The sequence below is a fragment of the Podarcis pityusensis genome, assembly GCF_964106645.2.
Source record: "Podarcis pityusensis genome assembly, chromosome: 10".
NCBI lineage: Eukaryota > Metazoa > Chordata > Lepidosauria > Squamata > Lacertidae > Podarcis > Podarcis pityusensis.
Window position 1 is genome coordinate 73,880,847 of NC_138035.1, and position 14,887 is coordinate 73,895,733.

At 42.1% G+C, this 14,887-nt stretch overlaps 1 protein-coding gene across 10 annotated transcripts in view; it reads left to right on the forward strand.

Annotated features, from left to right (window-relative positions):
* Positions 1-14,887, forward strand: part of FRMD4A (FERM domain containing 4A) — a 411,715-nt gene that overhangs the window by 322,948 nt on the left and 73,880 nt on the right. For all 10 annotated transcript variants that reach the window (XM_081023499.1, XM_081023500.1, XM_081023502.1 and 7 more), the window contains 3 exons: positions 10-66; positions 4,796-4,818; positions 12,523-12,606. In XM_081023499.1, coding sequence (XP_080879625.1) covers positions 10-66; positions 4,796-4,818; positions 12,523-12,606 — 164 coding nt within the window. The remainder of the gene's footprint in view (positions 1-9; positions 67-4,795; positions 4,819-12,522; positions 12,607-14,887) is intronic.

The following is a 14,887-nucleotide window of genomic DNA, read 5'->3' on the forward strand; positions in this document are numbered from 1 at the left end:
TCTCATCAGGAGCTCATTGAGGTCGACAGTGAAGTTGTGTTTGAACTGGCTTCATACATCTTGCAGGTAAGTTATGTCAGATTTGTTCTTTTTATCTTCCAACTTTCAAGACTTGCCACTTAAGGATTTAAAAATAAATAAATAAAACACATATATTCAAATATAGGGAAATGAGCTCAACATTTTAGCCCATGTCTCAAAGCAGCTTCTTACACTGTGACTCATGTGTGCGCATATGTACAAGCATGCCACGTGCTGGATGTGTTGTGCCACATTGCTCTGTGGATGACCCGAGATACAAAGATTCAAATCCCCACTTGGACATGAAGCCCAGTGGGTGACCTTGGGCCAGTCACCAACTCTCAGCCTAGAAGATGTGGAGAGCTGTCTGATGCAACCTTGAGTTCCTTGGAGGAATGTGCTAGTTCATAGTCCAGGCATATGAACATGTATGCAGACATGGGAGCTACCCTAAGACTGAAAAACAAAGTAACCTTAGTTTTATAGTGTTCATAATTCAACTGGGATGGCCCTTTGTTGTTACTATTTTTACTTATTTATTCCAATAATGTACATTCAACACACCTGCCAAAAGCACTCTAGGAAAACAGGGTTGTCAGTAGCCTGCTTTTGGTTAGGATGATTTGGCATCAGGAATCATCACTTTGAAGACAATGAATATCCTGGCATTTATAAAGTGTAGAGTTGCAAGTACACAGAGAAATAATTAATCACTAATATGCAATCATTGCATGTTATTTATGTTTCCTGAAAAGGTGTTCACAGCTTGTGGCCCACAAAGTCTACCAATGTATTGGGGCAGGCCAGGGGTGTGAAAGGTCCCCTCTTGGTTGGTTTGCAGTCCCAATAAGACAGCCAATTCAGAAAGTTTCCCAGGCTGCATTTTACTTGTCAGGTCAAAGTTTGTGCAAGACTGCTCCACTCGTACATCACACTCCTTGTTAAACTGAAGGTGAATTTGCAAACCTGACTTGAACCTGTTTCAGGAAGCCCCAATGCAGACATAAGTATGGTTTGCACTAGCAGTTGCTTGTTGTATTAATGGTGGTTGAGGTCCTGCATGTACAGTGAAACCATTGCTTAGTCTTCCAAATTAAGTTCTGCCCACTTGAGACCATAGGTTGTATCCAGCTAAGCTCTACTCAGAGTATACCCATTAAAATCAATGGACCCAAGTTGATCACGTTCATCATTTTCAGTGGGTCTGCTCTAGAGAGGACTAACATTGGATGCAACCCCATATATACAGACCAACAAGTCTTGCGTCTCACTTTGTTAAAAAGATCCATGCAAACTGCTTTAGCCATGGTTTGTTCATAGCAGATGTATCACTTAATGGTCTGGTTTTCATATCACTGTAAGACATGTTTGGAACTGCAGAAATATGCTGGCTCCCCAAAAGGAGCTTGCACCCACTTTCTTCCAACTTCTTCCAGTTCAGTGCAGCATGTCAACTTAGTCAAGGCTTGACTTAGCATGTCATCTGAACCCAGCCGTGTAGTTAAGCTCTCTCCACCATGGGCTGTAACCAACCTTGGCTCATGGTTAAGGAGGGAAGAGGCTAACTTTTTGTTGTTGCTTGCTACCCTAGACTCCTATTGGGGAAGGGCAGAATAGAAATTGTTGTTATTATCATTATTACTAGGCGGATGAGATTTTTAAAATAATCAGTCTTCGGTGCTTGTTAAATACTTAATTATAAAACCAAGACCAGTGAAAAGTTAATTCAGTTCCATTGGCTTTCATAAGCTTGTATTGTACCACGCTGGGAGCTAGCCCCATGATATAATTAGCAGAAATGGAGATTGCCAACCCCAAGGGTACTATAAAGTAACTGTTTTTTCCTTCCGCTGTAGCCCCAGTTAATTGATTGCCAATTAAATGGAATTAACAAACACAATTGTAAATTCTACTCTAGACATCCACAAACATTTCCTTGGAGCCTTAGCAATCAATTAATTTGAATTACAGCAGGAGTAGTTAAGTCTAGTAAAACCTCCATAGTGGAATTGCTTCTGAAGTGGTTGTGCTATGGTTACGCAGTCATGCTGAACAAAGTTTGACTTTTGTTTCCTGCACAGGAAATGCTCTGGATGTATAGAGAGGTTTGGTAAGGAGGGCATTTTCAGTCACAATTGTATGGCATCCATGCTATTTTATTGGGTAAGATGGGCCTGCACAACTGGTGATGCACCAGACTGAGGCAGCCCACACAGCCTGACCTGCTTGGCAACTTTCACCACCCCCTCCCCTTTTTCTACAGTTCCTGGCAGACAGCAAAACCATACATAGCTGCTTGGTTGCATTAGAGCTTGGTCAGCCAAATGTTCTATGAGCCTAATGTATTGCTTCTTTCAAAGTGAAAGGAAGGCCTACTTCAAGCCTTGTTTTGGAAGCCGCATTTTCCTTTCTGGCACCTGCCAAACCGGCTTTTATCACAGAGAGATCTTCTTTTCTAGGGAAGAAGCAAAGAACTTCCCTTCTATTATTTACTCCTGAAAATCATTCAGTTAAATGCAGGGAGGTTTGCTTAGCAATGTCCTTTCTGAATTTAAGAATTACACAGTCACTTTGATAAGCACTATTGAGTCACTAAGTGGAGATCAAGAGGTATACTGGGGTATGGGAATATACAATTTACAGAATCTTCCAATAGCGAAGTGTTGAATATGTATTTAAAAATCAAACTCTGTTGAATATAAAAATCCAAGAGACACCCTGTCCGACTTGGTTCTTCTGTCAGGAGCGTAATATGGCTGGAATTGGAAAAAACGAAACTTTTACAGGTTTAGGCTGGCCTAAAACTAGGCTTCTGGCTTGGGGAAACTTAGCTCTGTTTGGGGAAGGAGACAGTAAAAGTCATTGTGAAACAGCAAATAGACTAATATTGATATAAAATGTGTATCAAGTGTTTGGCACCTATTCTACTGCCTTTGTACCCATTGGTTCATTGAGCAATTTGATCGTAATTATGCTGCCCAAACATTTCACACATGTTTTGCATGTGTTTCTGTATTCATAATGGCTACAATCCTAACCCTTCTTACCTGGGACAAAGCTCCACTAAATTCATTGGGACTTACTTTTGAGTAAACATAACCATGAGTAAACATAACCATGTTTAGGATTTCAGCTTAGAACTTTATTTTAAAAAAAACTGAAGCAGAAAATTCCTGGAAGAGGCCTGGGCATCCCTAAGGCAGATCAGGTCCCTACATGTGTTTTCTGTCTTTCTCTCACTGCCCTCCTATGGCTACAGCCCTGGTTCTAGGAGAAGGGGTCTGTTATTCAGCCCTACCTGTTTCCAGATCAGAGCCCTGACACTTCACAATCCAAAATTGCACATTCTTCTAATGGAAAACAGTAGCAAAAGTGCAGAACATAGTTTCGATAGTAAGGATTGATAGTCAGAGTTAAGTCACAATGTTCCCAGATGCAAGACATCTAAAACAAACATTTTGTGCTCCCTTGAGTGGTTGCTTAGGAAGTGCAAATGTTGTGAAAAAATATTGTGTCCAAAGGAAAATAAAATAAGAAACTGAGCTGTCCCAAATGTACTTAACTTACTAACGGAATCCCAAGTCTCAATAGGACCACGTCTCTGCTTGCACAGAGTTGGTATGAGGCCAGTCTTTAGAAGATAAACAAACTTTTAGGTGTAACCTCATGTCATGGCTACATCAGAATATTGGGCCGCATCTATGCTACAATATGAGACTTTCGATTCAGCTTTGCACATAAGTTTGCAAATGTTATTAGCCCACAAAACCTTTACAAGCCTGGTTTCCACACATAGTTATGTTGGCACATCAACAGACTACAGAAGAATTATCCAGATTTGCCCTATCTTTCCTGCCTGGTCACCTGTAGTCAGTTGTCACTCATTCCAGGTGACTAGGTTTGCAAATATTTGCATGCCTAATGTTTAAGTATTATAGTTTCCTCCAAAGAATTCAGGGATTCTGTAATGTTTGTAAGAAAGGTATGTTAGAGATCCTCACACCCTCACAGAATTATAGTTCCTTAATTTCCCTTGACTAAGCGGGGGAAGAGACTGTGGTGTAGTGTTGTTTCTTGCTTTTAGAGAACTGTGCTCTATCAGAGTGGTCAGAAGGCAAAGTATGGCCTACCAGTGGACCACTGCCTAGTTTTCAGTGGGTAGCCTTAATGCCTGTTGCTAGGATTCTTGTAAAGCAGGAATGACTGAACAACTCGTGTCAGTGCCAGCCAGCAAGGTCAGTGGTCAGGAATGATGGACGTTGAAGTCCAACAACATCTGGAGAGCCACAGGTTTCCTATTGTAAAGAGTGCTGGGCTGGATAGACCCTGGATCTGACCCTGTGCAACACTTACTATGTTCCTAAGCAAGATTGCATACTCAGAATCACTTAGCACACTAGTCTTTAACTATCCAGTCTTTAACTAACATGTCTTTAACTATCCAGAGATTCTAAATATGAAGACTTCTTTGTAAATTTAAAACATGAATCCATGGGGATTCTGACTGAGAAAGGCTGAAGTTGCCTCGCCCTTCCTTAAGGTGCATGTATTGGGACAGTACATTGAATCACCAGGATACCCCCATCAGCCACCTATTCAGGCTTCTTAAAGTTGACAGTTGTAAACGCTATGATGACATTTTGTTTTGAAGATGGGGTCATTTAAAATGCTTTGGAATGCTTTTATTTGACGTATCTAGAAATGTATTTTTCTTCATGTGTATATGCAAATTAAGTGATGTTTTATGCTCTGCCCCCTTTTCACAATTTTACAGGAAGCAAAAGGAGATTTTTCAAGGTGAGTTTTGCATCCATATTCTTCAGTTAATTGTTTTAAAGGAAAAGGATTGTTGTTAAACTAGAACATGTGCCTTATAATTATGTGCCTTATAATTATAATTAGCTCTTAAGAGTTGTTACATCCTAGAGTCAATTTTTTTCTACTTGTCATTCAACCCACAAATACAGCATATAAAGGAAATGCAAAAGCTTGTTCATGCTTTGTACATAAATGATGTGTTTGTGGAATTCAGGAAACACAATACTGTCTTCCTCCGTACAGCAGAAGGAAATCTCTGAGGAAATGACTTGGCTTCCCATTTCCTTAAACATACATCCAAAAAATGACTGCTTTACATTTGCAGTTCTCCCTGGTCTGGCTTAAAAAGAGGTCACTTATAATTGCATAGGTGTTGGCTGCATAGTGCCCCCAGACCCACCCTGCCCTGGAAGAGCTGGTGGGTCCTTTACTAGGTTTCTGCCCTCAAGCCAGCTGCATCCTGTATATCAGCATTAGGCCCACTCAGGACCGGTGAGTCTGCTCACAGCACAATGGTTGCCCCAGCTGAACCTATGGCACATGCTAAGGCAGTGTGTTTGCCTGCACTCACCCCTCTAGTCCAGAAGGCTTATTAAATGCCACTATTTAGAATTTATAACTTTTAACTAACCCCCAAAATTAAACAGTAAAATACACCATTAAGCACCTCAATCTGAAAACATTAGGAACACAGAACGATGCAGGTCACACTTTGCTGTAGGACAGGCTGAGACTCTGACACATCACTTTCAGAACCTCAAGCAGCTTGTGAAATCCCGACGTATTTGTGACTAGGAAACACAAGCCTGTTCTTGTTTATATTTCTCAACTCCTAGCATTTCAGATTAGCTTAGTCACTGCAGTTCAGTAACAGGGCCAGGAGAAGTATTTAGATGTTTTAGCATGCAAGTTGATTTATTGCAGCAACACCACAGAAGAGATGTGGCCCGCTTGTGTCGGTTTTGGTGCAATGCTAGCAAGCAAAGTATAACACTTGGGACAAAAATACAGCAATATTTAAAACTCTCCTAGAACATCTGTTACAAAAAAAAAAAAAACCATATTGTGTTTTATGTGTCCTACCTTTCTTCACTTTTCTCACACAATTCATATGCTACTCAAATACACAAATTATTTATTATATATTCCTTTATTTATTATATATTTTGTTTATGACACTTATATACTATTCAGCCAACTAAATTTTCTGAGTAGTTTATACAAACAATAAAATATACAGTTCACAATAAAACTCAAAAACCAAAGCAAAATAAATCACAGTGCAGAAAGCCCAGCAAAAAAACCCCCAGCCAACTAAATTTATCTATTTATTTATTTATTTTGAATATTTATAGATCACCCTTCCTCAGCAATATGTCAGTTTGATTTTATATATATATATATATATATATATATATATATATATATATATATATTACACACACTATTGCAAACATAGCTAAGAGGATATATACAAACTAAAATATTTTTGTAACTAAAATTTTAAAACACAGGTGCATACATCTCTTCTGAGGAATAAACCTTGTGTTATTACACCGTAAAAGCTTAGGTGAATAAGCTATATTCAGTTGCTGTCTGAAATTCAGCAATATGGGAGACAGCCGCACCTCAAGAGGGGGGAACATTGCAGAGTTGGTTTCATAGAATGGATAAGGCCTTTCTGCCTGGCCCCTCACCCTATATTCTGGCTGGGGCTGCCTGAAGGATTGTGTTGGTTGCTATTTGAGGAGGCCCGTCTGTAGATAACTGGGCCCTGAACTATTTCTTGGCTGTGTAACCCTGAGCAATCTTTCTAAATAAATAAATAAAATAAAATAAATAAAATAAAACTACATACCTGCAAGCTACATAAAAAGACAGCAGTTAAAACCATGCCAAACATTCACAGACAGCGTTCTACTGTCCAATCAATACAATGTTGCCTGTTGTCATACCTTAAATACATAAATAGTTTGCCAATTAAGAACATATCTACTTGAAAATGAATAGATTGCCAAGGCAGGATTGCCAAATGCAGAAGTGGAGAGAAATCTCTACATATTGGGAACTTCTGGGAAGGAATAATGGTGGACTAGACATTGGCTGTGGATACTCCTGTCAGCAAAGATAATTTTGCAGTGATCAAGATAACCAAGGTAGATATCCTGGTTATCACAACCCCCTTTTGAGATAAGGGAGTTCAGAGATAAAGCCTCACATGATCAGAAGGAGACATTCTTCACGCTGGAGGCACAGGTTTTTGTGGGTGGAGAACCATCTTGAGCGAGGGACAGTCGTTGAGCCCACACACAGCATAAGAACTCTTAATTAGAGCACCAGGTCAGCAAAATTCTTTTAATTATTATTAAGACTGGAAGTAAAGAAAAAATGGATTTTCTATCTGCCAGTTAAATAGCACCCAGAATGGAAGTGGACTGATGAGTGACAAAGAAGTGCTAATTAATGGGCTTGAAAATAAATCAAGAGGCTTAAATTAACTACTGATGGCCTTGAAAGATCCCATCTGATGAATGGCATTGAATTTGTGTGAAATCTTTACTTTAAATAACCGATGAATCTTTGTACCATATATCCTGAATTTGCGTTGGAGACTAACCTTAACCTTATGTGAAGAAAGGAATGTGTAAATGCAAGATCCTAGAAGGGAGATTGCCAAGGGAAAACCTAACAGAAAAAAGCCCCCCCCCCCAAAAAAAATGCTGAAGACTTTACCAATCGTTGATAGCATAAGACGAATGTTGAATGAGCAGTTCACAGAATTAAAAGCTGAGATGCATAGAATTTCAAGAGAAATTGGATCAGAGATATTTCAGATTAAAGAACTCACAGGACCTGTTGGAGAGGATTTAGAATCGCCTCTGCCTGAGTGTGAGACAGCCTCTGACCCTGGATTGGGCTGCATGGCCTTGCAGCTGGAGGACGAGGCAGATGAAGGACTCTGTTGTGATGCCAGGAGAGATAAATAGATTTACAATCAGAGTTCTTGAGAGATGATCCCAGATGACAGATGATGGCGATGTGGTTGAAAGGGGAAGGTACGATTGCACAACAAAACGCCTATAAGCCTATGATGATTGGTGTGCATTTTGGGGGGAGGGGTGGAGAAAAAAGGACTATTATTAAGATTTGTGGGAACCCTTGGCGAGAAATGCATCATATTGGACTGGAAAAAGACCATCTTGGACATTTAAGGATAATAAAAATTCAAGAGCTACTTTTGGGCTTCTTGAGTGGATAACAGTGAATCTGAGTTGCTTGGGATGGAATATCAAGAAAAAACACTTAGCAGACTGAGAAGCAGCTATATAATACTTCTACATGTTATCCTGGAGTGCATGCTTTGAATCTTTTGAATAATTATCATATACATAATTAGCAAACAGAATTGGGAGTTCATCTTTCCCCCCCCCTTATTTCATTTCTCTTCTTATCTCTTTGTGATCTCCAATTTATGCTTTCCTTCTGTTTATTTTTGAAGTTCTCTGTTTCTATAAACGAAGCTACACGCAGGAAGGTGATGGACAGGAGATGAAGGTCCCTTCATCAGGGAAGAGAGGATCTCCCAGGGTGGGAGTCTGGGGGAGAAGGGGAAGCTCCCTCGGGAGAGCTGTCTCTGGATGAGGGTTAAGATACAATTTAGGGCTTTGTATTTATTCTCCTCCTCCTCCTCCTCCTCCTCCTCCTCCTTCTCCTTCTCTTCCTCTTCTTTTCCTTCTCTTATTCTTGGTTTTTTTCTCTCTCTCATTGTATTTTATGTGGAAAACTTTCAATAAAAAATGTTTCAAAAAGAAAGAAGTCTCTACATATTAGAATTAGGAATATTGGGATTCTGGTCCTATGGTTCTATGAGGCTACCAAAACAAACCCAGCTAGGAGAACCACCGTTTGTTATCAACAGACTCTTCAATTCTGTGGATTCTTAGGAGAGCCAGACAGTAATTATTTGAAAGCCCCAGAGTCAATAAAAGCATCAGTAGTGTAACTTCCTTCAGCAGTTCTTCAGAAAGAATTTACAGTTCTAGTTTTAAGATAATCCCCACCTCCACCAAAACAAATTTACAATACCCTCAGTGCTGATCTTGTTACTCAAGTCAGTATTGATTTGTTTTTTGTTTTAAAAAAGAAATGAAGCAGCCCTTGGAAGGGGGCTTGTTTAGAGAAAAGCAAGCCGCAAGGGCTGGTTCACACCTGAGCCAGCACTCTGGTTTGTTTCCTCATGTGAAGTAGACGGAGCATGATTTGAGCAGCCTGCACCAGCACACTTTCTGGTTCTTGATAAGTCACAGTTTGCTTAACTCTGGTTTGCTCTCATACATGAACCAGGCCACTGTGTGTCAATGCTCAAAAACTGTCCGATATCAGATGCACCAACACCTACAAAAGCCACACAAGGAGTCTCTTTGAAAGTGAGATGAAGGAGATGGAAAAGAGCATCTAGCTATGGAGTACTAAATGGTGATAATCAGACAGGAAGAAAGGCAGAGGAGTAATTTGCCACTAAGCAATGTATTTGCATAATGAAAATGTACAGTTTGTAATTTTCATTCCTTGAAATGAACTTGTAGTTAAGCAATTAGTGTTTGAGAATAAATGACAGGAGCCAGCTTGCTGCCTTGCTTAATTGCACCACAAGGATAGTGATAGCATTGCAGTTCTGCTAGCATTTTTCCCCTGAAAATGTTCTGATTTTGCCTGATTTAATTTAAATTTAAAGCAGACCTGTGCAACTTGTGATGCATATATCAGAGCCAGCTTTCACCTGCAAAAAGAACACCAGTTGTCAGACACCTGATGGGCCACAGTACAGGGCTGGTAGACTGTGTTCAGCTGGGTGGGTCAAAAGGGTTGTGATACAGAGAAACATAAATATATATTCAGAAGCAGCCATGGGGTTCCCTGCCCCCAGACTGGTCCTCTCAGCCTTGACAAAATCCCAGCTGCACTTAGGAACTGCAGGGTCTGTGTCTATAAAGCAGAAGGGATATATTTTTTTACTTGAAGTTTAAATGGCTTCACCTGTCTAGCTTGCATAGTCCATCTTCCATTTAACCTCCCTGCCCTTTCAGGCATTTTTCTCCCCACAATGACTCACTCAGCTGGGAGGGAAATTGCTTGAAGCAATGATACACAGGCTGCGTACACACTGTACATTGAAGCACAGCTTCCCCCCCCCCCCACAAAGGATCCTGGACAGTGTGGTTTGTTAAGGGTGCTGTGGGTTATGGCTCTGTGAGGGGAGCACCACAGTTCCCAGGATTCTTTGGGTGGGGTGGGGTGAATCTGTGTTTCATGTATGGTGCATGGGGGCAGCCATAGTAAAGTGAGGAAGAGCGAGTGTTGTCACTCCTCATGGAATGAAAAATAGAAGCCCCCTCCACTTACAATTTATATACAAGAGGGGGAGATGTGTGGATAAATGCACATGGCTGCCCTATCATGTTTAGCCAGCCCTCAGGAGAACAGCTTCAGTGGCCTGCACTTGTGAGCTCTGAATTCCCTGGGTCCAAGCTAGGCTTTTTGCAACATGGGCTGCAGTGGGGTCAGGTAGGAACCGCTGGAAGGAAGAACCCAAGGCCTGTTTCATGATGTGTGAAAATTGCCTTCTAAGGCTTTTAGCATAGTGTAATTCAAATGGCACAAAGCAACGATAAGAATTATTTGCTGTTGTTAATGATTCTGGGAAGCTTTTTGAGATTCTGAGTAGGGTTGCCATATTTCAAAAAGTAAAAACCAGGGCACCCCCAAAAGTTGTTGAGTTTTTTTAAGGGGGACCCAAAAACGCAAAATTGTAAACTGGAAAATCTGGACATATGGCAGCCCTAGCTTTGAGGGAGCGTTGTTAGTCACTGTGAAATTTGTCATATACCTGGCAATTGTCTATTTTGGCTGGAAACTCCCATTCTGGAAACTCCCTGATCTTGATATTCCCCTGTGTTTGGGCAAACGACCAAGGAATCCTTTACTGCTGATGACGGGCTCAGGCACCGTTCTTCTATCAGAGGGGCAAAGAAAGATTTAGCTGACTTGTAGAATATAAGCACTGGCTTTCCTGGTTTTTCGGGTAAACAATAACACCCACTAATTGGCACAAATCACATACTGAAGAAAGACTTCCCTGCCTAAGCAAATGCATGTCAGTGGCACTGTCCTTTTCATTAAACTCTCCATTTTACCCATAGGGCAGTCATGGGTGAATCAGTACTTCATACTGGGAACTGTTTGATACTTTTACAAAACAATAAGTATGCGTTTGTTCTTCCTTTGCTGTGGAAAGACCACACATCTCTTCTGGAAACAGTGAAATCCAGACAGCCCCACACCTGATGGTACCACAACTACAGTTTTCAATTCTCTATGGAATGTGACTGAGTGGGTGCTATGGGGGTGCTCAGTGACATCTGCCCCATTTCACTGCTGGAGGCAAAATGGGAAGTACCACATTTCCCTGCCCTGTCGCTCCCACGGCTGCCACCGCTGTTGCTGCTGGCACCACTTCTCTGCCCGCCCTGTCACTTCCACCATCTCAGGCAAGATCTCACCAAAATCGCGCAAGATCTTGCATAATTTCAGCAGATGCCGGTGGTGCTTCCGTGCTAGCAGAGGAGATGGTGGGGTGTCCGTGGGGCTGCTGCCTCGGGGGCTTCTGCTGCCTGAGGCAGTTTGTCTAATGGCAGAGCCAGCTCTGGGGGTGCTTCATCTGCAGACGACTTATCAGCACTCATTCATTGCTGTTCTCCTTTGAGCTGGAAATGGAATAGCAGCTTTGTTCCCGGACTTCTAACACTCTGCAGTCAAGTGGGCAGTCACCCTTTCTTCAGGCACAAATGTTAGGGTGGGGAATGGGTGTTGTTGGTTGTTTCTGGACCATTGTGTGGGGAGGAAACATTTCATACTCCTCCTCCCATTGCTGACCTCTCAATCATGATCCCCCTGCAATTCAGGGGGAGGGATGTTATTTAAATATTCAGTTCCTTAAAACTGACTGTTATGGTCACCTAGTTTCCTTAACTGAGTGACTAACTGGCCTAGTACATACATGCAGCTACCCCAGCCACCATTCCAAGAACTTTCCTTTTTTAATGTGCAGGCTGTGCTCTCCTGTGTCTTGTGCTGAGGTTCACGTTTCCTCTCCTTTTCCCACAAAGAGTGTTGAGCATAATCCTCGCCCGCCCGCCCGCCCGCCCCCCACTCCAAGCAAGCCCTGCAGGGGGAGGGAAGAGAGGCTTGTTAGGGCATGAGTCCCCGGCTGACATTCTAATCAATGGCTGCGTTTTGGAAGAAGTTAAATCAAGGGGTCTTATTGTGTGCGTCTTCCTCCCACCCACCCCCTTTTCCTGCACCATACAGATTTCCCCCACAGAATCTCTCCCCATGAAAACACACTGCCCTGTGTTGTTTTTTACATTCAGAGCTAGTATTATGAAATGCAGGAAGAAAAAGGAACCTAGACATCTGTGATAGCTTTGCTCCGATTTTGATACTATAGTGGGAGGTTACTATGCTCCCAGATGCAAAATAAATAAAGGGAAAGAAAAAAGCTACCCCACAGCATTTCATTAAAGGGGAACAGATGTTCAAACCAGAGCAGCCAGCCAGCCATTGCAAGCCTCATGGCTAATTTCTTGTAGACTGATCCTCCTTTTCGGATTCTCTCTTTTTCAGCAATGAAATAGTAAGGACCGACTTAAAGAAGCTTCCAGCTCTTCCAACGCAGGCGCTTAAGGAGCACCCATCTCTTGCTTACTGGTAACTGTTCTGTGTGTTTAGAAGCACTTACCATTTTCACTCATTTGTGGGATGATGCATTGGTCAAGATTGCTATGGGCATATCTATACTGTAGAGTTTTATTGGTTTTCTCACTGTTATGACTTCCCCCAAAGACTTATGATAATTGCTGTTTGGTGAGTGTGTTGATTGAGACTTCTCAGTTAGAGATTCCCTAAGCTGCCCAGCCCTCACACAATTAGATTTCCCAGAGAATGTCAATATTCCCCAACCTGGTGCCCGCCAGATATTTTCAACTAGGACTCCCATCAACCCCAGCCAATATGAGCATGCTGACCAGGGCTGATGTGAGTTGTAGCCCAAAGTATCTGGAGGGCATCAGAGTGGGGAAGGCTGGTTCATTCATGTGAGCACCAACCTGCAGGTTGAAATAGTACAGCCCAGACACAGATTTGCTACTGCACTGAAAACGGGGGCACAGTCCATAGTTTCCCACCTTTACCCTCTTGCAGCCTGGTGCGCAGGCCAAGGAGACCCAGAGCCCTGCTCAGTGTTTCTAACCCAGGCTTCCTCAACCTCGGCCCTCCAGATGTTTTGAGACTACAGTTCCCACCATCCCTGACCACTGGTCCTGCTAGCTAGGAATCATGGGAGTTGTAGGCCAAAAACATCTGGAGGGCCGAGGTTGAGGAAGCCTGTTCTGACCCATGGCGGTTAGCACACACTTTGCAAGTGGGAGAGCCCACTGAGGTTAAGCAGGCCTGACTCATCCTTCTTTTTTGCTGCATACTTGCTATGAAAATTATTGGAGACAGGACTGTGGATTTTCAACCTCTCATCTATGTGAGACTTAATACTGAGCCCCGTAAACATGTTCCATGTTGTAGCCTTTCCTCTTCTCCCTAGGCTGAGAATGAAATGTGCAGGCACATATAGGGGAGATGGAAGCATCCTATTTAAATTCAAAATGCCCTGAGGAGAAGTCCCTCTGTCTGCCTCCCCCACCCTTTTCATCAATGCAAATATGAATTGGTTTAGGAAAACTACGGGCAAAATTTGTTTTGCTGCTTTGCTGTTGGTGGCTCTTTCATGTCTCTTTTTAAAGCATTTGACTCCAAGCCCAGTGGTGGGTGGGGAACTCCTCTTTTCTGCTACTCCTTTAATTTCTCTACTCTCATAATTTGATGGCAGAAAGGGAGTGTGGTTTTCATGTTGTAGTTTGGGAATCCTTGTTTATTCTCTCCCCAGTGCCCCTGGGGAGAACTGATCTATTTCTCTTGGCCAGGTACTAATTCTGAAAAATTAGCATTAGCTTGGGGCAGGGCACAAGTTTCCTGTGAAATTCTAATATAGTTTCTGAGTCCACCCCAGGAAAGTTTCCAAATAGTGTACAAATACAAGTAGCTGTATTTAAGATCCCTGCTCAGGGCATACATAGATCTGTAGTGCTGTGACGAACCTCAACTTACCTGTTTTGTTTTTGTAAAAACAGAAAATCTAACTACTTGGCGTTTCAAATGCACAGCCTGCCGTCGCTGTCTTTCTCTGCAAGCATAAAGGCCAGGGCAGGGAAGGAACCCTGTGGCCCTCCATGCGCTCTTGCACCCAGCCATCCCCTGCCCCAGCCTGGCCAGGAGGATGGGAGTTGTGTCCAGCAACATCTGGAAGGCCACAGATTAGCCTTTAATCTCCATATTCTCAGGATTCTTTCAATAATTCATTCAACACAAAAAAAACCTTTAAAAAGCTAAATGTAACCTACATGTTGCCTTTGTATAAGCTTCTGTTTTTCCACTGGCACTGCTTTCCCTAAAGAGCATAATTCTCTGGGATAATCATCTTTACTGCCTGGGACAGTCAGCTAGAGATTATCTGTTTTCAGGACTCTGCAGTTTTCATGTCAACACACATTCTGCCTTTTATAAAATCTGCATTTGGTTCCTAGCAGATGAGGTGGTAGAACTGGGCTGCACCATTTCAGGGGCAGGTGGGGGAATTGTGTGGCTTGTGTTCTTACTCTTCCAAGTAGCTTTTGGTGCAATCTGACTGCTCCTCTTGGATGAGGAAGGACAAAAGATTAATATCTATGAACAAGAGTTGCAAGATAAGGCCAAGGTTTAAAAAGTTACTGTTTTCAGTGGAGTAATAAAACCCAGTGATTTCACCTCAGGTAACTTGTTACTACAGTTTTACTATACTCTCCCAGTAATTTGGCAACATTATTGTATTCATAATCTGATATTCCTTAGAAGTTTACTTTTCTACTTCAGTAGAGAGCTCTTCCAAATATTAAAAAAAAAA